At 43.8% G+C, this 14,395-nt stretch overlaps 2 protein-coding genes across 4 annotated transcripts in view; one reads left to right on the top strand and one right to left on the bottom strand.

Annotated features, from left to right (window-relative positions):
* Window positions 1–6,533, top strand: part of LOC146175887 (HEAT repeat-containing protein 5B) — a 54,912-nt gene extending 48,379 nt beyond the window's left edge. For all 3 annotated transcript variants that reach the window (XM_084582252.1, XM_084582253.1, XM_084582251.1), the window contains 5 exons: window positions 851–999; window positions 1,505–1,727; window positions 3,673–3,818; window positions 4,133–4,330; window positions 4,930–6,533. In XM_084582252.1, the coding sequence (XP_084438378.1) occupies window positions 851–999; window positions 1,505–1,727; window positions 3,673–3,818; window positions 4,133–4,309 (695 nt within the window). In that variant the 3' untranslated portion in view covers window positions 4,310–4,330; window positions 4,930–6,533. The remainder of the gene's footprint in view (window positions 1–850; window positions 1,000–1,504; window positions 1,728–3,672; window positions 3,819–4,132; window positions 4,331–4,929) is intronic.
* Window positions 6,534–8,710: 2,177 nt separating this feature from the next.
* On the bottom strand, window positions 8,711–12,033 carry LOC146175886 (MAP3K12-binding inhibitory protein 1-like). The gene is made up of 9 exons (XM_084582254.1): window positions 11,875–12,033; window positions 11,618–11,749; window positions 11,262–11,342; window positions 11,087–11,195; window positions 10,931–10,996; window positions 10,478–10,636; window positions 10,296–10,393; window positions 9,291–9,350; window positions 8,711–9,042 (listed from the first exon to the last, which is right to left on the bottom strand). Exons 1-9 carry the CDS (start codon window positions 11,965–11,967, stop codon window positions 8,935–8,937), a joined length of 906 nt encoding a protein of 301 aa, XP_084438380.1. The 5' UTR covers window positions 11,968–12,033; the 3' UTR covers window positions 8,711–8,934.
* Between the last annotated feature and the right edge of the window lie 2,362 nt (window positions 12,034–14,395).

The raw sequence follows: 14,395 nt of genomic DNA, 5'->3' as shown, positions 1-14,395 counted from the left end.
ATTTGAACAATTCTGTTAAATTTCATCAAATGTGAGTAGTGAATAACAAAATTAGTTTTAAGACCCATGTCCCCCCTTAAGCAAAGCAGGGTGCTAGTTAAAAATGCTAACAGCATCTTTTGTAGTGCTAAGGCTGCAAATCAGGTGGACCTTGCCATAGTTGCACAAGTAAAAGTACCTTCCTGCCCTTTTGATCTCTCCTTTTCTTTATTTTCTTTTTCAGACTGCAAAGCTTTAATTCACATGGAATTCCTGAAGTATAGCTATTCTTAAATTCCAAGCATTTAAATTCTCTCTTAAGCATTGTGAAAGTCCATGGCTGCATAGAAATGTAGTTCAGTTTGGTCTTGCCTCTCTTATATAAAATTTCACTTCATGATATATGTAAAAAGTGTTGTGTTCCATCAGCCTGCTCCTTGTCTGGGTATGAAATTCGTATTTCTTGCATGCTTCTTTGTTTCACGCTTGCTGTCTTAAGGGATTGAACTGAGGCTCCAGATGGGTAAGCATGATTTCTTTGGACCATTGGAATATGTGCCTACCAAAAATGCTGGTAATTGCGCTTATTTCAGCCTATTATTACATTTTTGTTTGCTTATAGACCAGTTTGTAGTGTCTAGAGACTCACTAGAAGCTTAACCGTGTTGTTGTTTGTAGCAAACACTGAATTCTTGTCTAAAATTGGCTTGTGGATTCTGGATTTCTCTGAGCTCAGCTAGTGCAAAACTGCGGTTCCTTTTCTTGATTCCACAGTGAAAATGTTTGGAAAAAAACAACCTCTGCAGTGTTCGTTATGCATGTTCTGTAACATAGCCATTATTTTCTGAAGCACAGGTGACGTTGCTTGCAGGTGAGGAAACTGGAAAACTGGACGATATTTCCATGCTGCTGGCCATCGCCATGTTCGTGCTAAATGCACCCAAGGAAGTCGTCCAGGTGGCCAACCTCCAGTATCCGTGCATCAACCTCTTCAAGCACGGACTGCTCAAGGAGGATTCTGTGTGTATCATGTTGCAATCCTGTTGGGTCTCATTGTGCCCAGACAAAGCTTGTGATGAATGGGAGCAGGTCCAGACCTGCTTTTATCATTACACATGCCCGGACCTTTTGCTTTGATCTCATATTTATTTGTTTGCTGTCACACTGGATTGGAGGAATGGCACAGGTGGAGGTATAATTGGCTTTTATCTGTTCAGTGCATTCCAAATGAGCTGCTATGACATGCACCGTCAACTGTGAAGCAAGCTGTAGTATTGCCACTCCTGCCTTCTTTGTGCAGAGGCCTAAAAGTGCGTAAGCCCCTGGGCCTCCTTTCATTGTCATTCATATATGCACTTGTGACCTGTAAAAGTCCACTTATAGCACTGTCAGGTAAAAGAGGGAATATGCCAATGCATGGCTTGGGTTCTGAGCCAAGCAAGCAGGTAGCAAACAAGAGGCGCACGTGACTGTAAACTCGCTAGCCTTAGGTGATGCACCAGTGACGTCTTGCTGTCCCTCTCAGGTCCAGCTGTGGTGTGTCCAGACCCTGAGGTCCATTTTCCAGCACCAGGATCGATCTGTTTCGACACCGTACATTCACAGCTTGGGACCCAGGGTGGTGGAGACGCTCCTGCGTTCGGCAGATGACCTTGGGACGACCACGGGGAACGACCTGCGCCTCAACGTGGCACTGGAGTGCCTGCAAACTCTGGAGACACTCTTGGCGGCTGCACCGACCGATGGAAGTGAGGGCTGTTGTTTTGCTTTCCCTACTATTAGGCTAGGCTGTGGTGCTATTCAGTCAAAAACAATAATCACCATGTTGCTTCGGTCCCGACTTCACTGATTTTACTAATTTTCACTAATATTCTACTCCAAGACAAGACACTGAAAACTGCAGTCGAATAGAGTTGTCCTCAAGTGTCCCTTCAAGCCTCCAATATGCCAGGAGCATAATAGTGAGCATATCACTCACAGTGTTGCTGGTGACTTTAGGAAAGCAACACAGCAAGAACCACATTTTTGTCCCTCTCAGTCATCTCTCTGCACAGTTTCCCGGTTTATCATGGTGAAAGGGATAGGCTGCAAAGCTGGCTCTCATAGCCATTGTCCATGCTTTGCACCTTTGACTTGAGGTCAGGTTGCTGCAGTTTGTTCTACGAGCGTATGTAGGCCAGCCACCCGTGTTACACAAACGAAGGAGCCAAAGCAGGAGTAAAGAGCAATGTGAATGCCACAGAAACGTACTGTGCGGCATATATGAAGAATATGTCATTTTAGCCTTGGCAGAAGTAGTCCTTTTGATAGATGTTCAGTTCAGATTGTCGATGCACTGTGTTGTGATGTTCCGAATTAAAAGAATTCACCAGAATTTTTATTCTCCTCTCATGAGGGGAGGGTGATGCACTGCACTTCATACTGAGCTAGCCTTGCCTGAATACTAGAGAACTTTGCCAATTATGCTGATTATCTGATAGTTTGTTATGCTCAACTCTTTACAAACCATGCCCATCGAGCATGGGTCACTGCTGACCCATAGATATTGCACACTGTTTCAATGCAAGCAACAACCTTTCTGGCTTGTTGCACTTTTGGTACATACTCCAATTAGTACTTCCCTGTTTGTCTCCCATAGACTATTCCTTTTTTTTATATAGTAAAGACATTTTTGATAAAATCCGGTTATAGTATGCATCTGGCCGGGACGACATACTTCCCACGAAGTGACGTCGCGACACGTGCACAACCTAGGATCACGAAGCAGATTTTTCTTTTTTCGGAAAAAGACAATGATACAACGGCGCTTTTTAATATTGCTTAACGATCATGCTCTCCAGCTTTGAGGAGAAGCCAACTTTGCGAGGGTCTTGGAGAAGTGAAGCAAACATGGAGAGAAGCCTGTGCAGTCCCTCAAGAAAGTAAAATATAGTTAAGCGAGAAGTAGGGAAGTGAAGGGAAGAGAATGGGGAGCATTCGCAGCACTGGGCAGCACGGAGCAGCATGCTGGATTGGCAAGAAATGGAGGCTTGGCAGTGCAACGGCGCGACGTGTACGGTTTTGCTGCGCTTGGTTTTGCTGTTGCCCACAGCGGAAGGTGAAGCCTTTGCAATGCTTTGGTTTTCACATGAAATCAAACTCGTGTTGTATTGTTGCCACATTGTATTCATGCTAAAGCAGTACTTCCACAAGCTGTAAACATACAATGAGATAAAAAAGATCTTATAAAGAGACGATAAGAGAAGGAAAATAAGAGTTCCTTTTATAAGCCAACAAGACAAGTTTAGTAAGTAGCCATTTAATTACCAGATAGAATCTTCAGTGTCATGGCATCGCCAACAAAACATATAGTAAAGACCCTGATATATTAAAGGTTTTTAATCTGTGCAAGTGAGTTTACTATAGAAGGGTTGGTCTACTGTGGCGATGTTCGCAGTACCATGGCCACTGTTTGCAACAAGTTAACCTTGGTTGTCATATTGACATGTTGGCCTTATTTGCTATCCTAGAAAGAAGGCTGTGGCAAGATGTTCCTCTTCTGGATTTGGGCATTGCCATGCCAGAATCTTTTGTGAAGGCAGCCTGGCAAAAATGGACCAGTCATCCAGATTAGAAAATTGCCCCGACTGTCCTGGCTTTGCAGATAATGACACTATGCCCTCCCCTGCTTCGTTTCTTTTTGCCCCGTGGCAGAGGCCCACATGATGCTGCTGTATGTGCCAGTGCTGGTGAATTTGCTGCTAGATCCTACCACCCACCAGGCCGCCTCAACTGCCCGGAGAAAGCTGCACCAGGCAGCTCTAGGGCGGCTTACCCGAGTAGGACCTCAATACCCACAGGTATATTTCTCATTTCATTAGTGTTGATACTAGTCAGCGTGCAGCTATCCAGTCCACTTTGTACTGTGTCCACTTGGATGCCATCTGAACTTTTACATTTACGGGTAACAGTACAACAAATTAGCATCCTCCGTTTTGTGGGCAACTGAAAATAGTGATACAGCGCCTGGTTCCTAAAAACAAATGGTATGTGCTGCTAGCCGTGCACTGCTTCAGTGCTCTTGTGGTGGTGACACCCACCACAGGTGTCGCCACAGAACACCAGGGTTCAGCAAATGTCTCGTGCTCTGAGAAAACTCAACTATCCCTTGCAGGAGTTCCGAGCTGTCATTGGGCGGTTGCCTCAGCTGAAGTCCAAGATAGAAAATGCTGTGCGGACGGGCAGTCGAGGTCCCGAAGGTGAAAGGCCCGAGACTCCCAAGACAATCTCAACTAACCAGACTGCTCCAAGCATCAAGCTTAAAACAGACTTCAGCAACTTCACTGGCTGAGGCACATCGGCATTCTGCATTGTACGTATTGCCATCAAGTTAGCCGACAAAATGTAGATCACGGGTTGCATGTGATAGCTGTACGGCCTTTAGTTATGGGACTAGTGTAGGCCACACCATGCAAAAACTGTGGTGCCCTAGTAATCACACTGTGGAGCACTGAATAGAGACTACTAGAAGGTGGAAAGTGTGCTTTGAAAGAGCAGGTAAGAGATGACTGCAGTGTCCCCTCCTAGCGGTTGCTTTAACAATTGCTGAGCATGTAGAAATGGCATGCTTCAAGCAGCATTCCTTTAACTCTTTCTTCTAGCATTGTGCGTGACTTAGCCCAAGTGTGCAGTTTTCGCTTGGCGTGGCTTATACTATGCTTTCTGTTTCCCCATGACTTCCTCTCTTTTAAAAAAAAGAACAGCCCAGTACCAGTGACCAAGTGCTCACTTGCAGTAATGAAACCCAAAATGGTGCCGTTATCAGCCAGAATATTGCAGCAAGGGAAGAGCTGACCACAACCCTTGCTGTAGTGTGTCCAGCGTGTCAGGGAGGGATTCCAGACTTTTTTTTGGCCTAGATTTCCATCTCAAGGACAGCCCAAGTACTTCAGTCATAGCATTCCGTTCCAGGTGCTGCAGCTCCTTGCACAAGCGGAGGACAACCATCTCATGTCACGAGCAAGATGGCAGTGCCAACACACTCAAGGGCCATTTCCTTTCATGGCTGGCCTCATATAGCAGCAGCAGTGCTGTGGGAGATATCTCCTCTGGTGCCCAAGCAAGACTTGCAAGCACATTATTGTAATGTCCAAGAGAAAGTGTGTCGTTTATTTTTCAAGATGACCACAAATACCTGGCTGATTTTCTTGCATAAATCCTTCACTGTCGCAATTGTTATATACCTAGAACAATGGCTATACACGTTGGTCTGCTGGTCGGACGAATTTGTGAAATTTATACACTTTTGTGAAGAGTTTTTTGTAATCCTCCTCTTAAGCCTTTTTATTGTCCAATTTTCAAGTCTTAAAGGGGTGAAAACGATTTTCCTTCAGCACTGCCTCCTTACCTTGTAGTATATGTGATGAGTGTATGATGTGTTGCAACTCGTTATAACAACTGATTTTATGTAGCACATAGATAATGCAGCTTAGTTGTGAGTAGAACTTTGGTAGACACTTCCCTTCTAAATGGCATATCCTATAAACTTCTTCCAATTTGTCTGAAACTTAGGTAGTGTTCTTAACCTTTAAAGGGGCTCCAAAACACCTTTTGTCAGTTTCGAAAATCTGTCTAGTGTAAAGGAATGTTCGTTGTGGAATTGCCTAGTGCACAGTTTTTTTCATTGTAAGAAATTGTGTGCAGTACCCCTCAGAATCCTTTTCCCATCTTGTCCTCATTTATTCTTCCAATCTGCCTGAACCCTAGATAGTGTTCTTAGCCTTTAAAGGGGCTCCAAAAAACCTTTTTTTAGAGATTCGAAAATCTGTCTAGTGTAAAGGAACGTTTGTTGTGGAATTGCCTAGTGCACAGTTTTTTTCATTGTAAGAAATTGTGTGCAGTACCCCTCAGAATCCTTTTCCCATCTTGTCCTCATTTATTCTTCCAATCTGCCTGAACCTTAGATAGTGTTCTTAACCTTTAAAGGGGCTCCGAAACACCCTTTGTCAGTTTTAAAAATCTGTAGAGTAAAGGGATGTTCGTTGTGGAATCGCCTAGTGCACAGTTTTTTTCATTGTAAAAAATTGTGGGCAGTACCTCAGATCACTTTTCATATCTTTCCCATCTTTCCAACATTTGTGCTGTATGGATAGGTCTGCCAATACTGTGGGATGCACTACTATAGTGTATACGCTGATTATCGCCACTTTGGATGCGTACCCCACAGCATTCACTTGCTGTAGGAAATGGAAAACAAATTTTGGAGCAAAACCCTAAAGGTGTCGCATATATATCAGAGTTGACCTAAATTGATGTTTTACCCCATCGTAGTGGCAAAGAAGCTGCTTTCACAAGTAATGAAAGAACAAAAAATGAAATACAGGCGTTGCAATCAACAGCCATTTCTGCAACCACACTGCAGCAAGTCACAATTTCTTACTGAATGGAGCAGAAAATGAATGATCATGCACCCAAGTGCTAAGGTAACCCCTGCAATGCTATTTCTAGTACATGTTTGTTACATAAAGAACAAAAAACCAAAATGTAGTAGACCCACCTACATTGGTTTGGTTTATGGGGTTTAACGTCCCAAGCAATTAAGTATGAGAAACGCCATAGTGGAGGGTTCCAGAAATTTCGACCACCTGGGGTTCTTTAACGTGCACCGATATCGCACAGCACACGGGCTGCTTGCTTTTCGCTCCCACCGAAAAGCTGCCGCGATTCGATCCTGCATCCTTGGGCACAGTAGTTGAGTGCCCGAATCATAGCGCCACCTCGGTGGGGCCCACCTACACTCATCACAAGTTTATGTAAAAGTGACAGTAAAGCTATCAGCAATAAAACAGTTTCTGCTCCCAAATGTAACACCATTACATAGATGCCCACTGTCGGATTTTACAAATAAAAAATTATGAGGGACACTTAAGCTCCGCCTTTATGAGCATGACACGATGGCGTAGGTTACCAGCCTACATAATAAAGCTCCGCTTTAAAGGGCCACTGTCCAGGGTATGACTTTTTAAGCAAAGGAGCCCAATGATTCGATCAGGTACCGGAGGTAGTCTGTGCAAAATGCTACAGCAATATGCGCTCCGCAAAGCAGCAAAAATACAAATCAAAGCTCTCTCATCCTCCCCTTCGAGAAACCAACTTCTCCATTCTCTACGAGTTACTAGGCTGACTTTGGAGTAGCGACAACATCTTATTGATCCGTCTCGCTGACTGACGGGTGAAGGATGGGCGTACAAGACTATTGTGTGCACTGCTCGCTGTACACTTTTCCCTTGCCATGGCCGGATTGAAAGCAATGAATGCAGCGGCGCGCACTCCCTCGCCCGTTTCGTTTTCGTGCACACAGAGTGCCACGCCCCACCTCCTACCAAATGCAACGGAGGAAGGGGAATTTGGCTTGCGGAGGCTAGACAACCGGGCAGGAGAGTGAAAAACCTTTGCGAGGGAATGGGAGTAGAGAAACACGACAGAATCGGGTGATTGAGGTGGCTGTAACTGCGTTACTAGTTACTCCTTTTAAAAACATTTTTTCGGCCTTGCGTTCTGGGAGCGAAGCCTCACAGTCGCGAGGGAAGAAAATCTTTTCCGACCAGAGGGTGGACAATGGCCCTTTAACAAAGTATGAACGCACCTGTGTTGCCTAGGGGCAACGTGAATGCAAGGGTCCTGGCAGGCTGATTCTAATATCATCCTCCCATGTGAAAGGAAAGGCATGAGTTGGCAGCTCCTGTCAAACATAACGTCAACTCTACATCCAGTCAGTGCGCGGCCATGTCGGTTGTCGGCTACCGCCTGCTAGCGCTCACAATTTTTTGCTTTGCTTGCAATGCCGTTTGTGCCGGAACCGGCCGCTGACACCAGATTTACGGTGAACAAGGCCTTTAACGCTATTGCGTTAAAAACAAACCTGTTGGGTTTCTTGTGCCCCATTGAAAGTACATTGAAGAAAACTTGCAAGTGCACAGCACGAGTGTGTTGCAGTTTTGATGCACAGGGTATTTGGCTGCGGTTATCTGCAATGTTCCGTATTCTATTCCGGTGAGGAACTGTTAGGTTCGAATACACTGTGCTTCGACATTTTTTTTCTTTCCTGGGTGCTGGTAGCACGCACAAGGACAAAACTACTATTGCTATGGCACTATGGCCACATTTATCACTGAGAAAATTTTCCCACTTGTTAGTTCCAGCATAGAGAAAGATCCCCACTCTAAAGGAGGGGTTGCCCCCCATTTTAAAGCTCTGGCATCCGCACTAAAGAAGGTTGATTTATGGGGTTTAGCGTCCTAAAGCACCCCAGGTTATGAGAGATGGCGTAGAGGAGGGCTCTGGAAATTTAGACCACCTGGGGTTCTTTAACGTGCAGACTTCGCACAGAACACGGGTGCCTAGCTTTTCACCTCCACGGAAAAGCGATCGCCGAGGCAGGGATTTGGTCCCACATCCTTGGGAAAAGTAGTCGAGCGCCCTAACCGGCGGGCCAAAAAAAGGGTTCTGCCATGAGAATTTTACTTATGAAAACAGCCGGTAATGGCACCTGTGTTTTATTTTCTCTTTTTTTAGCCTACAAAGGTCTCAATTTCAATATTAGTGACCTCCCTGCAATCAGAGCACAGTAGCCTGCTGAAGAAGGCCAGGTTCTATATGTCATTGGGGCTCTTTTAAGCCCTCTAAATCTATACTGTGTTGATAAGTGTTTCAGTGCCCCTTTGATTGTAAAAAGAATTCAATCTGCAAGTGCTGCCAGTCAAAAGGTATCTTTATTGCTGTGAAAGTGTTGTGTTGCTCCGATTTACTCCTGAATATGCGTAGGCTGTTACGTAGAAGCACTTTGTGCTCACAAAGCGTATTAGCGCATCTTTGTTACTGCTGTGGGTAACTGTTACAAAGGTGTGTAGAAAAAAATAAATAAGTGTATCATGAAGCTGTACAGAATGGGGTGCGTCTTGTCTTTACTGCATTGCATCACAGTGCCATAGATGAAGTGGAAGGCTCCGAAGCGGCTTCTGCTTTCTCCCTCAGGCGACTTTGAAGCAGGCTGATCCTGCTTTCAATCTGAGACATGCTCCAGTCCTGTTCCCATCAAAGAACAATTACTATTTCTTGCAAAAGAACAGTGCACATAAACTTTGAAAATGAGACTGTGTTTCAATTGCCATAAAGTAGTAAAGGTGACAAATTAACCGAGTTTTAAGTGTATACATAAAACCAGACAAGCAAAGTAAGGCGGCACGTGCCACCATTGTATGAGAAAACAAGTATGAACGTTGCTGAAGTTGCCTGTGCAAGAACGGTTGTGCACTCCTGGCATGTGGACTTACATCGTATTGCCTTGCAGCATCTGCAGATAGGCTATCTTGCAGAGCAGATGCTGAATGAACCTGAAATTGATAATGAATGCAATGATAATGTAGAAATCAGCCAGGGTTTAATTTCACTTTAAACTGATAACGATGTGAGAAAGCACTGTTTAGCATGGTTTCGATTGGAAATTTAGCATTGAGAGACTAGCAGAGAGTTTCACGTTAAAATGTCTAGTTGCTTTCGTTTTGGGGAAAGAGAAGGCGCAGTACCTCCCTCACTTCTTGATGCACACCTACACTTACAATTACAACAACATGAAATTGTAAGTAGACACATCATCGGTTCAAATCCCTATTGCAAACTAGCCTCCAACTGTGACTAAAGATGGATTCTAAATGGGAAGCAAAATGGTATGACACCACCTTGAACACTATACAAAACAGCTATATCACAATTCGATATCAAACCATGTGATATTAAAGATATCGCTTCCTGCTCACACCACTCATGAGTCGTGAGGCAAGTAAGGCTTTTGCATCAATGAGAGCAAAGTGAAACAATAGTGAAATCTACTTTGAATTCTACTTTGGAGAAACGATAACCTACTTTTAATAAAAATAAATTGCAGACACCACTAGAGTGTGAGCTGGTGCAAAGTCATCTCTTTGATCAATCGCATTCTCACAGATAAAGGTCTTCAATATCAATTGGAGCCTAAAATTCTTGCAGCAATCTATCATAACAGCATTACAGAAAGCAATGTGCATCATACTGATGCACGCCTTAGTCTCCGCTTGTTTTACATGTAACCAACACATAGGTTGTCATATTCTCAGATAGCCAAGTACATCTTTTTACCACCATAAGGCGCAAAGAGTATACAGCTTCAATAAGATACAGCAAGAATAAAAGCGATCAAAACCTAATCAACAAATTCGCTCCACGTTCTACAAGTCAATCTGCAAATAAACTCACTGAGAGTTTATTTGTAACATAAATATAGTTATAAATGTGGAGCTTACATGACTGCTGAAGTAGTCTGGTGATATCCCTTCCAGGTATAAGATTCGGTCTTCAAGCTGCTTGATCCGAGCATAGACATCGTGGGGCACAGTGCATCCTACCAGAAAAAAAAGAACGAGAATAAATGCAACAATTTTTCACTGGAGGCACAGTAGGTGCCCAATGTAATTTGAATGTGTACCGGATTTCAGCTTTAAGTGTGACTCCATATTGCGCAGCCTTTCTTCGATCCCTTCTGGCAAACTAGCCGATGACTCTTGCTTAACAGGACTCTGCAGGTGGTTGCTTGTTGGTCTCATAAGCTTTGTCATTGGCCCCCACTGGTTCACAACCCTGGAAACTAAAGTAGCAAGTAGAGACCACAATTATTGGTCATACTGTGTTTTTTCTGTAAACATGCTCGCTGAAATGCATGCACAGTGAGACTAGAGCAATGCATAGAATTGCATAGTATGAACTTCACTGTTCAACAAAATGCAATGCTCAAGTTGCAACACATTCAGCACATGAGCTGCCAAAGATGCACCATCTTCTAGTACATGCAATACATGTTGCAACCTCAACGTGCTTAATGGTTTAACAGAGTTGTGGAGCTTCAGCCTGAGATCATCTAAAGCGTGACGTGAGCCCCAACCTTTGACGTGGCTGTTTCCTCCGGACCTTGGCACAAAGACAGCATCAACACGTGCACAACTTAGTTCTGTGAAAGGAAAGGCACGACATGTTAAAACTAGCGTTACACTTTGCTGACCGAAGCCTTAACGACTTGAACTATAGCATGCCAATGCACCTGCGTCACCGTCAATTTCGCTTCCTTTCGAGCAGCAGAACTCCTGAATGTTCCATTCGTCAACTTCCTTTCGCTTTCTGGTCATGAACGCTTCGATCCTATCGTTGATCTGAAAAGACAGAATAGCGTTTATTATTACACTTCATATTTAATTTGATCACCACTCGCCACTTACCACTTTCCGGTCAACCCGAATCTGAACAATTTTTGGATCAATTTTGGGGGTAGCCTGCTCAGCGCGTGATGGAAGACTGTCCTGAACGGGAAACAAAGTAAGCCACTAATTAGGCGTCGAGGTAGTTACAACAAAAGCTGCAAAACTTGATTAAAAAGTTCGTTGGACATTGACACTGCATAACAAGGCTCTTGCAATACCAGCGCGCTGAAAAACATGCGCTAAACAAACATCACGGAAATTACGCCCTATTCACGCTTGTAATTAGACAATTTGAAGGTGCATCAAAATGTAACGGCCAGCGCGCGCCGCTGACGGCACTGGTTTCATCTTGGTTTAAGTTGCCCGATACCAACCTTATAATCCTGAAGGTGCTGAATAAGCTCCTCTACTGCCGAGGCCACGGAGGCAGTGCATTCTCCTGATGGCTCGGCATAAGATGTGTCGTACTCGAAGCGAAAAGACTGCAAAACTCCTGCCTCTTGGAGCTAGAAGCAAAGGACAGGCATCACGACACAGGTAAAACTATGACAGTGGTGTAACGGTCTAACGTCCTAAAGCGGCATTCATTATGTGAAACTATCACGCAATGCAGCAGAAGCTTAGCACTTACAGATGATAGTACTTTGGAACACTGTTTCAGGCAGGCTTCCATGGTGACCAACTCGTTCCGAGAGCTTGCAGAGTGCTCATAATCGCGGAACATCCGTCACGTCAAAATTCACGTGCGCTGGTATGGTTGTGCGCAGCATGTAAACACTTAGCGGAGTTGGATTGGATCATGTTGGATCGAATCAGATTGAATCGACTGTTTCTTTTTTTTTTTTCTTCAAGGGGAGACTACAAAAAGCTACAGTTATTTCTATTCAACAAATTTAAAATGCAAAGTTGAATTTATTTGTTTGCTTAAAATTTTGATGCATAACTGGCATAGCCATGCATAACCTTGCTTGCATACGTACTTGCGGCCATAATACAACCAGTACCTTTCAGCGCGAAATTTAATTTTGTTTTCATACAGATCAAACAATTTGCATGTTGACCACCAGATAGCCTTCTATCACATTAACCGCTTAGTGAACCGATTAACCAGTAATAGTGAAGAACAACAGTGAATTAACAGCTAGTGCTCAGCATCCGTGGCGCAGCCTTTCACGTGGACATGCAACCGGCGCAACGATGAGTAAGCCCTCCTGCATTTGGATGCATTTCCAACGATGCTGTGCTGACTGTGCCCAGTCATTCCATGCACGGTTTGACGATGAAAGCGCAGTACACAAGCCGCTGTCTTGAATACTGATTCGAGTGTTCACCCGACCAGTGTCATTGGAGATATGCACGCACGCACGCACTGCAAAGGAGATCATATTTAAAAAGAAAATGACAATTCACGGTTCCCCACTTCTAATCAACTCAGTCTTGCGCCAGCTACATAGACTCCCGCAGTTATTTCTTCAGTCTGCACGTTGCATCTCTGAACATTAAATCTATAATTTACCTTTCCAGCTCTCTGCGTTGTTAGCCTCCACATTTCTGCCCCGCAAGTGAGCACTGATTGAATGCATGTAGGAGTTGCTGGGGGATCTGCACACTCCACCAATCTTAATATTCAGTTGTTTCACTCTTGCGGTCAGGGTCTCAGGTCACTGCCTCTCTTTCCTAAGTGCATGTACTCCGGCCCTTACCACTTTCGGCGCTCCATCACTTATCGCGTATACTGCTGTTCCCTTCTGAGGCTGGTAAAAATTACTTATAGTTTTCTGTATATTAATTTTAAGGCTTGTGCTTTGCCTATCTAGGCATTTATAATCATCGTTTGCAATTCATCCACAGAGTTACTTAGCAAAGCAAATGGTGAATAGTACTAGAGAGATCTCGTCTTCTTGCTCAGTGCCTTTGCTTATAAGAACTTTATTGCTTTCTCAGAGATGGAAGCAGGCTCAAGCATTTTGGAGCAGCTCAGAGAGCATTAAAAGAAATTTTGAAGCAGCTTTGTAACAATAAAATGAGAGCTTTGGAGCAGTCGAACTATATTTGGAGCATTTTTTTAAGGTAACATGCTTTTGTCAACTGCATTTTCTATACTTGACATACAAAAATAATACAATTTGATTCCTTTTCATTCAGCGTTCAATGCTTTGCTGACTACACACCCATCTCTGACAAGACAAACACCCAAAACATGTACAGATGCTTATAATAACAAACCGGCCTAAACAACAGTTTAGAACAGACCAGCAGTAAACAGAATTAATGTTTACTTCTACTCTTCATACCTGAACATAAAGTTTGACTAAAATTCCTGGGAACCGGTTAGTACTACCTTCAGGGAAACTAGACAGCACACAAGAAAACCTTGTCCTCCTTCAGGTTCCAGTGGCTCCTCATATGCTTTCACTTGAGCAATGTTGGGGCTTCCTAATTTTAATGCGTTAGTTACAGGCTCTGTATGGGTTTACAACTCTCTTGAGAACACTCGTGGCACCTTAGTGGTGTCACTGTTCGATGTAGGCTCGACACGCCTTTATTAACAAAGAGGCTCAATCGTGAAGTACCCTTTTTGTTGCCAGATGAGTTTCCTAGCGGCTCGTGGTAGTTTGCGATGTGTGCATTGCTTGCTGCTCTTACTTCTCTTACATCTGATTGAAAAGAACGGGAGAAGGTGTTATGTGATAACATCTTTTCGCAACAAATTACAACCAAATGCTTGTGGTTTGTTTTATATTCACTTTTGAGCAAACATATATTATGTTTTATGCTTTTCTAGTTCATGAAAATTTTATATTAAGCTAAGCGTAAGATGCATTATAACTGTCATCGGTGTGCTACCATCATTTTTACCACAGCGGCCCGTACAGCAGCGTGCCATTGCTCTTCTGTGCTTCTTGCAGTCACTTAATCAAATTGCATCACATCACATTTTCTGTAGGCCATACATTGTCCCACTGTGTGAAAAAAAAAAAATGCATTCCCTGCTAAATTTAATGGCTTAACATCAAGGCAAACGCATTGGAGCAGTTTTGGAGCAATACTGCGTTTTCGAGCAGGGTGGAATGGAGCAGCACTTCCACCCCTGCTTTCTTTGCAGAGGACTATGGTATCTGTGCAGCCACTACGGATACCTTCTAAGACTT

The sequence above is a fragment of the Amblyomma maculatum genome, chromosome 10 (genome assembly GCF_055883805.1).
Source record: "Amblyomma maculatum isolate TAMU_Amacu chromosome 10, ASM5588380v1, whole genome shotgun sequence".
NCBI classification, from domain to species: Eukaryota; Metazoa; Arthropoda; class Arachnida; order Ixodida; family Ixodidae; genus Amblyomma; species Amblyomma maculatum.
This window is presented reverse-complemented; position numbering and strand designations above follow the sequence as displayed.

Coding starts and splice junctions, on each gene's coding strand:
- LOC146175886 (XM_084582254.1), bottom strand. CDS start 11,967: ATGTTCCGCGATTATGAGCACTCTGCAAGCTCTCGGAACGAGTTGGTC. Junction 11,196..11,261: donor TTCGGGTTGACCGGAAAGTG/GTAAGTGGCGAG, acceptor CTGTCTTTTCAG/ATCAACGATAGGATCGAAGC. Junction 9,043..9,290: donor ATGCTGCAAGGCAATACGAT/GTAAGTCCACAT, acceptor TGATGGGAACAG/GACTGGAGCATGTCTCAGAT.